Source organism: Mastigoproctus giganteus, chromosome 10, assembly GCF_048544385.1.
Source record: "Mastigoproctus giganteus isolate SK-2022 chromosome 10, ASM4854438v1, whole genome shotgun sequence".
NCBI classification, from domain to species: Eukaryota; Metazoa; Arthropoda; class Arachnida; order Uropygi; family Thelyphonidae; genus Mastigoproctus; species Mastigoproctus giganteus.
Window position 1 is genome coordinate 93,138,297 of NC_143584.1, and position 17,186 is coordinate 93,155,482.

The window sequence follows — 17,186 nt, forward strand, 5'->3', positions numbered from 1 at the left end:
CTCATACATCTGTACCTCCTAGTGCCCCACCACTACCAAAACCAAGTGGTAAAGAAAAGTCAAAAAGATCAGAAGAGCCACCCGTAATACCAGAAACAATGGATGTAGAGGATAAGGAGGTACCGGACGAATCAGTCTTGGAACTCTTTGTGGAAGAAGAAATGGACATGTGACGGCGTCCATACTTCCCCAAAAAAGATAAATCCAAGGCTGACAAAAGTAAACCCTCAGCACCTCGGAAGCCACCTGATGGATCCACCAATCCAAAATAATAGCTAACTTCCTGCAATGGGATTGACGTGGATTCCGGCAAAATACTGATAACATCAAGGCCCTCCTGCAAAAGCACGAGCCAGTTTGCGTTTGCTTGCAGGAGACTTACCTAAAGGCAAATGATGACCCCACCATGCATAACACCACAATTTTTTGTAAGGACAGAATTGCGGATGGCCCTGCTCGTGGAGGAGTGGCTATCCTTGCGGGCAACCAGACCCCAGTTCGGCTCTCGCTGCTTACAACCAGCATAGAGGCTGTTGCAATTTGCCTTACAGTGGGATTTTTATAATCCGTCTGCCTATTTATTTGCCACCTGGGACTAACATCTCCCAGGAAGACCTTGATGATCTTGTAACACAGTGCCTCCCCCTTCTTACTTCTCGGTGATTTTAATGGACATAACACCCTGTGGGATAGTACCAGCAACAATGGAATGGGACAAGTCAGAGCATATGCTAAATGACAATGACCTCTCCCTTCTAAATGGGGGAACCAACACATTCTTCCACATGCCTACCCATACTACGTTTTCTGCCATTGATCTTTCTATCTGCTCCCTTCTCTACTCTCTTCACTGACTTGGGAAGTGGAGGAGAACTCATATGGAAGTTATTATTTCCCTGTGATAACATTCTTACAGAGTGGGAAACAGTGTCTTCCTTTCAGGTTACCACGGTGAAGGACTGGTCAGGCTGACTGCAATGCCTTCCAATATCAGGCAAATTTTGATCTTAATGCAATCAGTCAGGAGACTATCAATGATGAAGTCAGGTACATCACAGAAAATATCATCCATGGAGCTGCCAATACCATTCCGAAAACACATGCCCAGTTTTCACCTTTTCCCAAACCATGGTGGAATTCACAATGCTCAAAACAAAACTTGAGGGATATTCTGCCGATATCCTACCACTGTCAATCAAATAGCCTTCAAACGTGCATGAGCCAAAGCATGCTACATTCACTGTCAGAGTCAAAAGGAATCATGGATCCGTTTTACATCATCTGTTACCCAGTCTACTATCACTAAGGTAGTCTGGGATAAAATCCAAAAAATGAAGGCAAAATATACATCTTATCCTGCATCGATCCTACAATATAATGGATGCACTATTGCAGAGCAATCTGCAATAGCCAGTGCTCTTGGGGAAACATTCTCAAACATATCTGGAATATCTTCCTATTCCCCAAAATTCCTGGTCCTGAAACATAAAAGAGAAAAACAAGCACTATATTTCACTCCAAAAGGCCTTTGTCCCTACAACGTGCCTTTCACTCTGCAGGAACTAAAAAGAGCTCTCTATCTTTCCAAGGCAAGTGCTGTTGGACCAGATGGCATTCATTATGAAATGCTTAAACATCTCTCATCAACATCTATGGATCGCCTGCTTATTCTGTATAACAGAATCTATATAAAGAGGAATTTCTGGATTCCTGGCACATGGCAATTGTACTTGCTTTTGTAAAGCCAGGAAAGGATCCTAAATTCCCTGCTAATTACCGTCCTATAGCTCTGACTAGCTGTCTGTGCAAAATCTTGGAGAGAATGGTTAATTTTAGGTTAATGTGGTATTTAGAATTGAATGATCTTCTCTCCAGCATCCAGTGTGGCTTCTGAAAAAACAGATCGACTCTTGATCACTTAATTAGACTGGAAACATCCATCCAGGATGCTTTCCTAAAACGAGAACATTTGGTGTCAGTATTCTTTGACATGGAGAAAGTGTATGACACAACTTTGGAGATTTGGCATCTTAAAAGATTTTCATAGCCTCGGTCTTAGAGGGCATCTTCCTATTTTTACTAAAAACTTTCTTGCCAACCGGTCTTTCCAGGTTCGTGTGGGATCTTTACTCTCTCGCTCCTTTTGCGAAGAGGAGGGAGTACCACAAGGATCAGTATTAAGTATCACACTTTTGCCATCAAAGTAAATTCCATCACAGAACAGTTTCCTCCAGCTGTAAACAGCACCCTCTATGTTGATGACTTTAGCATATTTCGTCAGACATGGAACATGAGGGTTATTGAAAGACAACTGGAACATGCCATTAATTGCCTTAATTCCTGGGCACTTGCTAATGGATTCAGGTTCTCACCGCACAAGACTGTTTGTGTACACTTTTGTCGTAAGTGTAATCTTCATCCTGAACCTGAATTAAGGCTCGGACAAAATGTTATTTCAGTAGTGTCAGACACAAAATTCTTGTGACTCTTGTTTGATAAAAAGTTGACCTTTCTAGAACATATTCGTCAACTCCATACAAAGTGCACAAGAGGACTAAACATTCTTCGCTCTCTCTCTCTTTCCTCTATGCACTGCAGAGCAGAAAGGTGCACCTTACTATGTATTTATTGTGCAATTGTACAATTCTAACTAAACTACAGGTCCCAGGTATACTCCTCAGCCAGAGACAGTGACCTTCGATGGCTGGACCCTGTTCAACATCAGGCTATCTGTATCGCTACTGGAGCATTTCGAACATCTCCTGTCCAGAGCTTATATGTTGAAGCAAACAAACCACTGTTATTGCTTCGGCATAAGCAGTTGTCTTTAAACTATGCTTTAAAAATTGAAATCCCTGCCAGACCACCATACGTGGACATCCGTTTTTGAGCCATGTTGGGAAAATTTGTACAATACCCGTCAGACTGCCAACTGACCTTTTGGTATTCGTGTCCAAGAGCTACTCAGAGTTTAACATCATGGTAGACAAGGTTGCACAAACACCAAAGCAAACTTTTCCACCCCGGCATGCTCATACCCCATCATGTGACCTTTCCCTTAAGAAATGGGTAAAGTCTGAGACTCCATCATCTGTCTACTTGCAGCTCTATTCAGCACACCGAGCTGAGCACTCCGACTTGCTGCCAGTTTACATAGATGGCTTGAGGTCGGAATCACCTGTAGGATCAGCTGTTGTCTTTCCAGACACTATAATATCACAACAGATTCTTCCTGAATCTAGCATATACACTACAGAGCTGCATGCTATAGAGTTAACCTTGGATCACATTCGAATTTGTCAATGCCAAAGGTCAATAATATATTCTGATTCTTTGAGTGTATTACAGGCTTTATTATCTTTGAGATGCATTCTCTTTATGAACACAAGTTTGATATCCACTTCTGCTGGATTCCTAGCCACATTGGGATAAGAGACAATTATTTGGTTGACACTGCAGCCAAATCAGCAGCTCCCACTAATAATCTTAATCTTTGCCTGTCAGTCACTTATACAGACTACAGGCAAATAATTCACAACAAGATATGTTCCCGATGGCAAAAACTATGGCATAGAGAGAGAACAAATAAATTATACCAGATAAAGCCTGTAATAGAAACATGGCAGCCCAGTCTGCGCAGGAATCGTAGCAAGAAAATTGTTCTTGCTCGACTCCGCATAGGACACAGTCATCTCACACATTCGTTTCTGCTTAGGGCAGATGATCCTCCTGTGTGCGAGTTTTGCGACAACATTTTATCAATAAAGCATATTTTAACAGATTATGTTAATTTTACTCATGTTCACAATAGATATTTTACCACTTTTACTCATCCAACTAGCCCTTGTACACTCAGTCAGATTTTATCAAACAATGACCATGTGTCAGCAGTTTTTAAGTTTTTATAAGCTATTAATATATATATATATATATACACACATATCTAAATTGGATAATTTACTTTTAAACTTATACTGCTTTATATATATAACAGTTTGACGAGGTACTCTTTTTAAAGGTTACCAGAATTTATTTTTGTTGATATTTTAATCTTTTCTTGGCACAGTATAACCACAGTCGTTTTTGTGCCAGTAAAATCTAAATCAATCAATCAAACCTGAAAATAGGTAAAACTTTTCGTCACTTGGAATTAGTTCATTTTATATTGAAGTTTTTAAAATCCTTGTAATATACATTATTATATTATATTATTATTATATTAATTATATTATTATTATATTTTATTATATTAAATTTACTTGTTTTAAACTTTTGACATCACTTATTACTTTACTAGTTTTTCTGGCCCTTATCGACTATGCTTACTTAACTTCTGATGGGGTAAGTGAGCACAGTATCAAACACAACTGAAATGGCCTTAGTGGTAAGGTAGATATTACTTATAAATATCAGCTTATTTCTTCAGAAGCAATGTCTTTTATTTGAAATCCATAGGTAGTACTGTAGCAGATAGTCACTTGCTTCACATATGAGATTGATCCATTTTGTAATAAACTTTGTTTGCTCCTGGCTATGTTCAGAACCAAGGCTTTTGTCCAGCCTTTTATCGTAAATTTAATTTTTTAACTTAAACTTAAAAATAGTAATTTTGCTTCTTTTTTGTTTCAGGGTTGAGAAACAACAGCAAGCTGTAAGGGAAAAATTGGCTCAACAGCAAGCCCAGCAAAGTGCAGATAAAATACGAGCACAAATGGAAGCTCAACTGAAACAACAGCGACTTGCCATGCAGCAAAAAAGAATCTTGGAATCGTCATCCCAGTCACAAACACAACAACAGCAGCAACAAAAAAAAACACAAGCAAAGCCTATATCTGTAGCAGTGTCTGCAGCACTTTCAAGTTCGGGTAATAGTGCAACAACAAGCTCTTCTTCGTCTGTTGCAAAAGTGAGTTCAGCCTAGTCACTGTTGACCAAAGAGTCATGTTATACTTCTTTAATAAATCAGTGGGTACTGTGCATAACAAAATGTGAGATCCTGTGGGATAAAATTTTGTCCTAAACTATAACACTTAAATCATATAATTTATGAAAATTTCTTGTTGTTCTCCCCATCCTTGGTCTTGCTAATATAATAACTTTCAATAATATAATAATTATTTGTGTTTATGAATACAATATTTTACATATAAGTAACAGACAGTGCAATAGGGCCCAATACATTTTATGTTGTATTTCAGTTAATAAAATTTAGAGAAATTTACCTCTATACTGTCTTGCAGAACACTTCACAGCAACACTCTTCAGATTAAAACGAATCTAGAAACTAGTTCATATGAATTCTTGCACCCAAAGAAACATCAGTGATCTGACACGTTCAGAATCGAGATAATGGAGCTCCATCCCAACCCCAAACCATCAAACCACCAACAAATAACTGAACAAAAGAAGTCATTTTGTAAATTAATAAAACCGAATGAAACGATTACAGAAATTATATATATAAAAAACTTTAAATTTACTTTACTCTCTGTAATTTAAAATTTACCTTCCTTCCCTAAGCTGAATGGGCTTTTCGACACAAGTCATAATCACAGGATAGAAATGCAAAATGTGTGCATACTGGAATTTTTAGAATTTATACCTTCCTGTATATGCACATTTCGCATTTCTATGCTGTGATCATGATTTGTGTCAAAGTCGGATCCACTTAAGGAAGGAAAGTAAATTTTAAATTATAGAGAGTAAAGTAAATTTAAAATTGTTTTATATCATTTCTGTAATCGCTTCATTCAGTTTTATTAATTGACAAAAGAACTTCACTCAGTTATTTGTTGGTGGTTTGATAGTTTGGAGTCTGGGTGGAGTTCCATTATCTTGATTCCGAATGTGTCAGATCATTAATGTTTCTTTGGGTGCAAGAATTCATGTGAACTAGTTTTCGGATTCATTTTAATTCAGAGAGTGTTGCTGTGAAGGTGAAGTGTTTTGCAAGACAATATAGAGATATTTTTTATTACTTTTAAACCTTTAAGGATTGAGAGGTGCCTCTAAAATTTCGAAATTTTCCAGATTTTAGCGAAGTGGACATGGTGGAGCAGTTTTGGATATGCATATTTAAATGAATATTAACACTAACAACTGAACTTATTTAAATCTCTAAATTACATTGACTGAAAGATATCACTAGTGGTTAAAATGTAAATAACAGTTCAATTTATTAAATGTAAACAAATGACAGTAAACAAAGATAAGGTAAATGTCAGAATATCAATGGATGTGCTTCATAGAAAAAATTCTTTGCAATGGGAATAAGAAAAAAATTATCTATCCTTCTTAAGGAACAGGTTTTATCATGTAAATGTAAGGCTATTTGTAACCAAATAGCCTTACATTTACATGATTTACATTTTAATTTACATTTTAATATTGTACTGTGGATAAATTCAGTTAATTTTTCATGTGTAATAATGAAGATCAATAAGATTCATTATAACTATAGCAAAGAGAAAAAAAAACTGAAAAGGTGGTTATTAACTCACTATGCCTTCTCTTTCATAGTATTAGTATAGTGAGTGACTCTTCTCTTCACCACCTGTTATTTTTTTCCATACTTTAGTTATGCACTTAGAGTCGCTGTATAACCAGTACTGCGGTGCGTGGAATTACACCTATTGTTTGTGCCTTTCAGTCACTCTCTATGGATTAAACCATAGCTCTAATGAAGTATGTGCATTTTTCAGCCAGCTCATATGGTGTTTCATTCTCTCCCTTGCTCTAGCTGTTTTAAAGTGGGGTTAAACTGGATATCTGTTCACACTATATGTCTAGCTAAATAGTTGTAATTTGTGAGAGCAGTTAGCATTAAGTTACAAAGTTTACCAAATGAGTGATAACACTGAAAGAGAGAAATTCAATGCTGAGAAAAAAAAAAACTTCCTGCTTAACCCATGCATTCACTCCAAACATTTGTCTAGTTCGGCCTTGAATTTATTTAAGCTGTCAACTTCCACAATGACACATGGAAGTTTGTTCCAGCAATCAACCACCCCTGGCTAAAGGCAAATTTCCGTACATCTATTCTACAATTGTCTTTCCTCAATTTGAATTTATGCCTTCTCAGGTGCAAAATCTGAGCAAGAGGAAGAATCCCATCAGCATTGTGCTTGCTCAAACCATTCAAGGCCTTAAACACTCAATCAGATCACCTTGCAGGTGCCTATTCTCCGAACTCTGCATTTTGCAGAAGTTAAGCCTTTCTTGGTATCAGCAACACTTCGTTCCACTCACTAATCCTTTTGCCCTTCTCTGTACTCATTCCAGCAGCTCTACATCTTTCCTAAAATGAGGCCTCCAGACCTGTACTCAAGGTGTAGCCTGACCATTGCCTTATACAAGGGCTAATCACCTCCTTTTACCTGCTAAAAAAATTCCTATATATTATTGGAAAGACTCCATGAGCTACTCTTTCTAACTGTTTGCACTGCTCAGATAACTTCATATCTGACTGCACCATTACCCCCCCACCCACCCACCCGCTACTCTAAGTGTAGTACTGCACAGTTGATATGTTATTCTCGAGTTATTGCTATCCATATGCAGCACTTTGCATTTGTCAATGTTAGACTTCAGTTGCCACCTCTCAGACCATCTGCTCAACTTTTCCAGATCATATTGCAGTAGTGTACTGTCATTAACAACCTTACCATCCTTTGTATTGTCTGCAAACTTGGATATTAAGCCTGATATAACTTCATCAATATCATTGATAAATGCAGACAACAATGGGCCCAACACGGACCCCCGGGAGACCACTAAGAACATTAGTCTATGAAGAGCAGTGTCCATTGATGACAACTCTCTGTCTTCTCCCACTCAACCATCCTTTTATCCATTGTAGCAACTTGCCCTTAATGCCATACTGCTCCAACTTGTATAGTAGTCTTCCATGTGCAACAGTATCAAAAGCTCTCCTAAAATTCAAGTATAGTAAACCCCCGCTATTCGCTGTTTCGCATATTCACGGTCGCTGATTTAATATAAAATGAAACCTAAAAAAATGTGAATTTTAAAGTGCCATGAACATTTTCCGCCATAAAAAAAAACATGGGCATGGCTAAAATTATCTTTCCTGGTCAAAACAGCGCTCAGTGGATTGGAGGAGAGGGATGACAAAATCGTGAGCGTGGATGTTTCTCGCTAATCCTTGTTCAGTAAGTGTTATGCGCTTGTCATGGAAGGTTTCGTAGTTTGCTTTTAATTTATATGCTTGTAAATTGAATAAATTTATCAATTTATAAATTGATATGCTTACAAAAGTGATAAATCTACCGTTTGTAGTGTAAAACAGACTTTTCTAGTGTGTTAATGGAATAAAGTGACTTTATTGTGGACAAGTTCTTTCTAACACATACAAAAATATGGCTACGAATAAGAAGAGAAATGTGAAAAGATCAAAGAAGGTGATGACATTAGCGAATAAAATTGAGTTATTAGATAAAATTTCTAATGGTGAAAGTGTCTCCTCAGTGGCAAAACATTATAAAATCAATGAGTCAACGGTACAATCAATCAAGAAATCGGAAGAAAAAATCTGCTGTAGTGTCCTGAAAACGCGCTAATTGCTTCAAAAATTTGCTCTGAAATTAGAAAAAATGGAAAAAGCTTTAAATCTGTGGATAGAAGACCGAACTCAAAATAAAATTCCATTCACTCATCATTCGTGAAAAGGCAAAACTCCTTTATCAACACTTTAGCGAAACTGGTAATAGCACTGGCGGGATTAGCTAGCAAAGGAGCTGGTTTGAAAGATTTGTTTGAAATTTCTAATAAACATTACATTTAATATTAAATTGTTTCTTATTTTCATTTCGATTCCATATGCTTGCTATGTACTGTCTATGTACATAGTCATATTATGAAAGTACATATAATACATACATAAACAAAATTTTAGACTAGTTTTTCTTATATATTTCATACTTTGGAACGGAACGCCTTTATTACTATGGAAGCCATAACTCATGTTCGCGTTTTCAGTATTCGCGGCATTTCTCAGGAACATAACCTCCGCGAATAGCGGAGGTTTGCTGTATATGATATCAATATTATTTTTTGCATCCAGTTCCTTTGTGACTACATTGTAGTATCTAATCAGAATGGTCAGGCAAGACTTCCCCTTAACAAACACATGCTGTGTCTGATTTATAACTGCATTCTTGTCTAGTTGATCCTGCAGTGCTTCTTTTATCAGTGATTCCATTATTTTCTCCAGAACTCTGTTAAACTAACAGGTCTATAATTATTTGTGTTACCCTTTGAACCTCCTTTGTGAGTTGGGGATACAGTTGTGCATCGCCAGTCCGTGACCCTTCCTTGAGTCCAAGGATGCCCTCATAATCATGGCTAAAGGTTTGCTTATTTCCTTTGTTGCCTCCTTTAATATAACTGGATAGATCCCATCCACCCCAGGTGCCTTTCTTATGTTTATCTCCAACAATTTCTCCTCCACTTTCCTCTCAGTTATTACAAAATTATCTAGCTCACTGCCAGAGTTACCTCTGAAATTCCCCCTCCCTGAATAACTCCTCATGTGTAAATGTAGATGCAAAATACTCATTCAGTTTATCAGCTACCTGAGCAGAATCAACAGTTGAACTATCGAAATCAAGTGGACCAATCTGATTCATCCCCTTCCTTCTGGAGCAAGGGTCGGCATCCTGCAGCTCTTTGAACATGTAACTGCAGTTCTAATTTTTATTCCCACATGAAGCACAATTTGAAATGGAGTTAGAGGATTTAAAAATCAAGGACACGTGGAGCTCAAGACTAAAATGCCTTAAAACCAAAATTGAGGATTTGGAGAGGGCAAAGACTGCCCTTGCAATTCTACACAAATGGACTGCGATAGATGAGTTGAAAATACTATACAATTAATGATAAACACCAGCCAAGAAATTAAACTGAAAATTTACTATAAAATAAAATAAAATAATATACAGTAAAATGTAATGAAAATAAAATAAAATACAATAAAGATTAAAATATAGTTACAATATAGTTAAAATATAGTTAAAAGCAGTAAAATTATCTAAAATACTTGAAAATACTTGAGTTGAAAATGCAAGAATAAAAATATTTGTGTTTGGATTTCTCAGTTTTTGGTTCGTATTTCCGCAGGCAAATATTTTCGAACACGAACTATATTAAAAATAAACCAAGAAACCGTCTGAACAACACGAGTTTCTCTGTATGTTCAAAGATGAAAATTATGGCATACTCGCCTGATGTTGAGAGATTCACTCAAGAAGTTCAGCAGCAAAAGTCACATTAATTTATCTCTAATTGGATATTTGTTATGTTTTTTCAGTATTAATAAATGATATTTCAAAATATATATATATTTTTTAATAAAACACCTTCCTGCTCTATTCCATTTCTTAAAAATCCCCCCCCCCTTCTCCCAGCTTGAGCTGAGGTGCGGCTCTTTGGATTCCCTTTTTTTAAAAATTAGATCAAAAATGGCCCTTCACTCAAAGATTGCAGACCCCCTGTTCTAGAGTTTACATAAGTAAAGAAGTCTTTACTGTTTTTCTTTGCCAAGGATTTCTCGTAATTTGCCTTTGCTTGCCAACTCTGCCTTGTGACTTCATTACAGACTATCTACCATGTCCGGGGTTCGAGCCCGTGACCACCAAATATGTAGGATGTGGAAAGGTCAGAGAATGACCACCGCATATCTCCGGAACAATATGGCCTTAGTTGCTAATGCTCCTAAAAACAAAATAACAAACAACAACAACTATCTACCATAGGCATCTATGTCTCCTTATAATTTATATGCATCCCATGCATTTTTCTTCTCTGACATGAGTCTCGTTAGTTTATTTGACATCCATTTAGGCCTAAACTTTGAACAGCATTTTTTAGTTGATACGAAAAGCCTAGTAGCTTCCAAGATTAATTCCTTGAATGCATTCCATTTAGAATTTGCTGTTGGTAATGTCATCAGTTGGTCTCACTGTATAGAATTTAAAAACTCTCTGAGACCACTGTGGTCACCTTTACAAAAGCAAAAACCCTTCCCCTCTCCCATGGTGGTAATTACTTCTTTGAGTAAATCACATATCAGTACACTGTGATCACTGCCACCTAGTGGTTCCTTTATCTGCAGATTCTTAATTCATGAATAATTACTGCTGACAACCTGATCAAGAGTATTACTCCCTCTGGTTGCCTCTCAAACATGCTGCTGTAGGAAACAATCAACCAATAAATCCAGAGAAGTTTTACTAGTTTTCAAGTGACCAATCCACAAGTTGCAGTCTATATCTGAGATGTTAAAATCCCCCATTATAAGACAATCTGATTTACTGGCCCACTCTATTTCTCTGTATAGTTGTTCATTTTACTCATCAGAGTCATTGGGCCTATAATACACTCCTGCTCTAAATTTTGCTTTCCCAGTACCGAATTCTGCATTGCTTATATCTGTGTGACACCACATCTCTGATATCCCAACAGTATCTGCCTTTGATGTCTTGACCAGAACCTCAAATTCATCAAATTTATTTACTCTACTCCTAGCATTGGTATGCATGCAAGTGTACATGCACCTTTTCTTACTCTTAGTTACCCTAACATATCCCATGTATTTATTTGTTCCATGATGACTCCCAGCAGTCCTTGAAATCCCCAGCACCTTGCTTTCTCAGCTGCTGCTCAATCCAATAGAAGCATTGCAAGAATCACTTTCATGATTTTTAAGAATCATATTAATGAGGGAATATAGCAAAAGCTCTCCAAGTTTGAGGATAATTGAAAGTTTGGGAGGGTGGTTAATGGCTAGAACCAGGCTACATTTGCAAGTATGTATGTGAAATAAACTTTTCACACTTTGCCAGGCATTCCACTATTACATTATTAAGTAAATCATAGTTCAGACTTTTCTAAAAGAAGATGCTAGAGAGGCTTCCTGTGTCACACTGTTAAAATAAACATATACCTGTTATAATACTAAATATAATATAAAAAATGTTTATAACCTGAAAATTTTGGGGATTTTCCATCTGCTTTGTTTATTAAATGTATTTCCCACTAATATGTTCCTAAAAAATAGAATTTTTTGAACTTTATCTTTTTGTATATTCATAAATTAATTTTGTGCATCACTTACTGTATTTTGTATACAAATAAGGAATTATTTTACTAAATGATCTCTGTCTACAGAACATGTTATGGGCAAAACTGGAATCGTATTTATGTAAAAAATTTTGATAATTAAAATATTTCTATGCAAAAAAAATTATAAAAATATATAAAACAAAGTTATATTTGTATACAAAATACAGAAAGTAATGCACAAAATTAATATATGAATACATAAAAAGAAAAAGGTAAAAAATTCTAACTGTCAGGAACAGCATAGTGAAATGCATTTAATAAAAGTAAAACGAATGGAAAGTCTCCAAAGTTTTCAGGTTATAAACATTTTTTTATATTATATTTAGTACTTATAACAGGTATATGTTCATTTTAACCATGAGATGTGGGGGAGCTATTTCTGTCCAGTATGCCTATGTATAAAAGTCGGAAGGTGACTCACTTAATAATGGCATCATCAGATTATAAAGAAAAGTTTATTTCTTACTTTGCTAGGCATTCTGTACAATACTTGTATTCTACACTTTGCCAGTAACAAATGCATTTTATTTATGCAAATGTTTCCTAAATGGGAAATTAGTGATATGTTTTTCTGTACTTTTTTTTCTAGAATGGTTTTGCAATTCTTTTAAAGAAGTAAAATCATTCTATAGGAAAAATTAAATGCAAATCAAACCAGTAAGGCACATGTTGTCAAATAATCCACCTGCAAATCCTTCAGCTTCAATTTTTTCAGATATGCAATATCATATGCCTTTTTTATCCCAGTATCCCAGCCATCATACAACCCAGGGAGTTAAAATCAGCAGTAAATATCTGTCAAAGGAAACAGTTGAGTTTTTTAATGAATCTGAAATGGAACACAAAGGGAATCAAAGATAGTCCCTAATATTAAAAATTATAACAAAGAGTACTATTTACAATTGGGCCTCATGTTTGAATTAGTGATGGGCATAACCAAGAGTCATAATAGAAATAATCCATTATTACCAATAATCATAACTAATATTTATGAAATTAACAAATATAAAAAAAAATTAATAATAACACTGAACAAGAGATTTGATCCAGTGTTATCAAAAATAAAGTGCTGTTACCTTTTATCTTTCACAATAACTAAATAACTAACCATTGAGATAATAGTTCCATTTTCCTTTCTTTTTGTATACAGGGTGTCTCAAAAATATTGGTACAAACGTTTAGGGGAAGTAGGTAACATCTAAAGGAATGTGAACCGCATAGGAACCCATAACCCAAAACGTCACTGTAAGTTGGTACACGGCTCTGTTCATCAGTTCGCGAGAAGGAAAATTTCTGGTTTACTCATTCAAGCAGTAGTCGCTGCACGAAGAGCATGCATCGATATACAAACTGTGAGCTGGCAGACATCCACCTAGTGTATGGATTAGCAGAGGGCCCACACGGTGTGCGCCCCCCTTGCGGCACAACATCGCTTCGCAATAAATGTGTGGGTAGGTATGGTTGGTGACTACTTAGTCGGCCCATACCTGTTACCATTCCGCATGAACTCCGCTAAATATCGGATCTTTCTTGAACAAGTTTTACCAGGGTTACTTGACGATGTTCCAGCAAATGTGACGCAACATTTGGTTTCAACATGACAGGGTGCCTGCCCATTATGGAAGGTGTGTTCGTGACCATTTGAACAGGCATTTTGGGCATCGATGGATTGGCCGTGGTGGACCCGTTGCCTGGCCCCCACGCTCACCTGATTTATCGAGCCTTGATTTCTTTCTGTGGGGGGCCCCCTCAAATCTATCATGTATGAATCGCCTGTAGAGGCGGAAATGGATCTTGTAGCGAGACTAGTCTGTGCTGCTGCTACTGTCAAAGAAACTCCAGGTGTGTTCGACCGTGTCCGCCAATCCATGCTGCCGTCGGTGTCATGCATGTATCGCGTCTGATGGTGGAACCTTCGAGCATCTGTTGTAACATCATGAAATGCATCCATCTCATACTCCATTGTTAATATTATGTCAAATAAATGTTTGCCACTAATTACTGTCTTGTGTCATTTTTGCTTGTTGTGCCTCTGCTACTACTTTCCTGTGACGTTTCTGGTTATGGGTTCCTATGCAATTCTCATTCCTTTAAATGTTACCTACCTACCTCCGTCCCCTAAACGTTTGTACCAATATTTTTGAGACACCCTGTATATGTGTGTAAAATAGCAATATTATCTTAATTTACATATAATGGACTAATTCCTTCAAGCACATCTATTCTGCAACCATCCTTCCTTAGTTTGAATTTAGCCCCCCTCCCTCCTATGTGCTTAGCAAAAGGAAATATCCCATCAGCATTAAACTTGCTCAATCCATTCAAAACTTTAAACATCCTTTGGAGACATCTCATTCAGATCACCTTGCAGGTAATCTGATTGATCTGAAACACTGCAATTTGCAGAATTGAAGACTTTCTGGTAAGGACAAAATTTTGTTTGCCTCACCAATCTCATTGCCACTTTTCTGTATCTGCTCAAGATCTTCTATATCCTTCCTATACTAAGGCCTCCAGGCCTGTATGCAGTACTCAAGATGAGGCATGACCATTGCTTTATACATTGGAATAATCGCCTTCTTATCCCTCTTAGCAAATATCATTGGCAAAAACCCATGAGCTGTCCTGGCAGCCTGTCTGCACTGCTCAGAGAATGTCATGTCTGACTGCACAATTGCTGCCAGGTCGTTCTCATTTTCCATTACCCTGAGTCTAGTACCACACAGTTAGTGTAACCCTCAGGATAATGAAAAAGAAAAATGAAAAAATGAAATGCAGTACCACACAGTTGGTATGTTACTCTGGGGTTACTACTACTACCCATACGCAGTGCTTTGCCTTTGTAAATATTAAACTTCAGTTGCCATTTTTCAGTCCATCTACCTAATTATTCTAGAACCTATTGCAGTAGCATACTGTCATTACTATCATTAATTACTGTACCAACCTTTGTATCATCTGTAAATTTGGACATTAAGCCTGATATGCCTTCATAAACATTATTGACAAATATAAAAAACAACAATGGGCCCAACACTGAACCATGGGGTACCTAATAATAACATTAGTTTACGAAGAGTAATGTCCATTGATTACCACTGTCTCTGTCTTCTCGCACTCAACCATTCCTTTATCCATAGCAGCTACTTGCCCTTAATGCCATACTGCTCCCATTTGTACAGCACTCTTTTATGTGCAACAGTATCAAATGCTTTCCCTAAATATAAGTATGTGATATCAAAATTATTTTTTGCATCCAGTTCTGTTTTGACTGCATCATAGCATCCAATCAGATTGATCAGACAGTATTTCCCCTTCACAAACCCATGTTGTGTCTGAAGTATAATTGTGCTCCTGTCTAGTTAGCATTAGTAGAGGCATACGATGCAAGAAAGCAAGCTTATGCAGCATCAGCAGCCAAAAAAAACCTTCCCATTTCACCCCTCCATTTGTTCCAAATGCCTGTCCAGCTCAGTCTTAAATATATTTAGGCTATCAACTTCCACAACAAAAGATGGAAGTCTGTTTCACCAATCAACTATCCTGGCTAAAGGCAAATTTACGCACATATTCTCAACTGTCTTTCCTCAATTTGAATCTGTGTCCCCTCAGGTTCTTAATCTGAGCAAGAGAAGAATCCCATCAACATTCAGCTTGCTCAATCCATTCAAGGCCTTATACACCTCAATCAGATCACCTCACAAGTGCCTACTCTCCAAGTGCTGCAATTTGCAGAACTTAAGCCTTTTTTCATAAGAGCACCCCTTTGTTCCCCTCACCAATCTTCTTGCCCTTCTTTGTACTCATTCTAGCAACTCTACATCCTTCCTAAAATGAGGCTTCCAGACCTGTACACAGTACTCTAGGTGTGGCCTGACCATTGCCTTGTATAACGGGATAATCACATCCCTTAGCAAAATTCCTATATATCTTTGACAAGACTCCATGACCTGCCTTGGCAGCCCATCCGCACTCTCAGCAAACAGCAATGCATTATTGCTGCAGTCTTGTCTAGATGATTCTGCAATGCAACTTTAACCAGTGACTCCATTATTTATGTGGAACAGAAGTTAAACTAACTGGTCTGTAATTACTTGTGTCACCCTTCGATCCCTCCCTCTGTGAATTGGGGATACATTTGCACATCTCCAGTCCGTGTGGACCTCCCGTGAGTCCAGGGATGTTCTCATAATTGTGGCTAATGGTTTGCTTACTTCCTTTGTCCTTTAATATAACTGGATAGATCCCATCCACCCCAGGTTCCTTTCTTAAGTTTAACTTCAACGATTTCTCCTCCACTTTGCTCTCAGTTATTACAAAATCATTAAATACCCTGCTACAATTTTACAACCTTCTGGCATTTAATAACTGTTTTGCAATTGTTGTGAGCTTTGGTGAAGGCAGAAAATTAAACTGAAAAATTGGAAACAAGCCATTTACGATATTCAGCATTCTTCTCTTGAACAGCCATAGCACATTTATTGGAAAATCAAGGTTTAGATAAAGGATGAGATTTTAAAGTGGAGTGGGGAATAAAGGATTCCATTCCTACAAGAATAATTTCACTGACATGATCTGAGCAAATGTTGACATCAAAAGTTTTTAAATAGTAATCCAACCAAGGAAAAGAACTAAAGAAATCACGCAGGTCATCCCATTTTGCATTCTTGTAATGCCAAACAACACGAGGTTGGGAATAGCTATGAGAAAAAGGTTCCATTGGAGAAGGGACAATCACCAAGTTTTGATCTGAGGTGCCTAAAGAACCACATACTTCGACTGTGTACTTAGAAGAGCTGTTTGTGAGAAAAAGATCAAGAGTGTTGGCTTTATGGTTAGGATTGTCCTGTATTCTGGTAGGTAAATGAACAATCTGTGTGAAGTCATTAGTAATTGTAAAAGCCTCAGCATCTCGACCAGCTGGGTCGGTGTGACTAGAAAACGGAAGCCAGCTGGAGTTGTAAACATTAAAAATCACCAAGGAAAATTACCTCACTGTTAGGAAAGTTCGACTGGAGAAAGTCAGGTTGCAAAGGGAGGGGTTC

The 17,186-nt window shown here is 37.2% G+C and overlaps 1 protein-coding gene across 1 annotated transcript in view; it reads left to right on the forward strand.

The window, feature by feature from the left end:
* E(bx) (nucleosome-remodeling factor subunit NURF301 E(bx)) overlaps window positions 1–17,186 on the forward strand; it is a 693,176-nt gene that overhangs the window by 308,475 nt on the left and 367,515 nt on the right. The window contains exon 13 of the mRNA XM_090382976.1: window positions 4,630–4,906. Within this exon, the coding sequence (XP_090239102.1) occupies window positions 4,630–4,906 (277 nt within the window). The remainder of the gene's footprint in view (window positions 1–4,629; window positions 4,907–17,186) is intronic.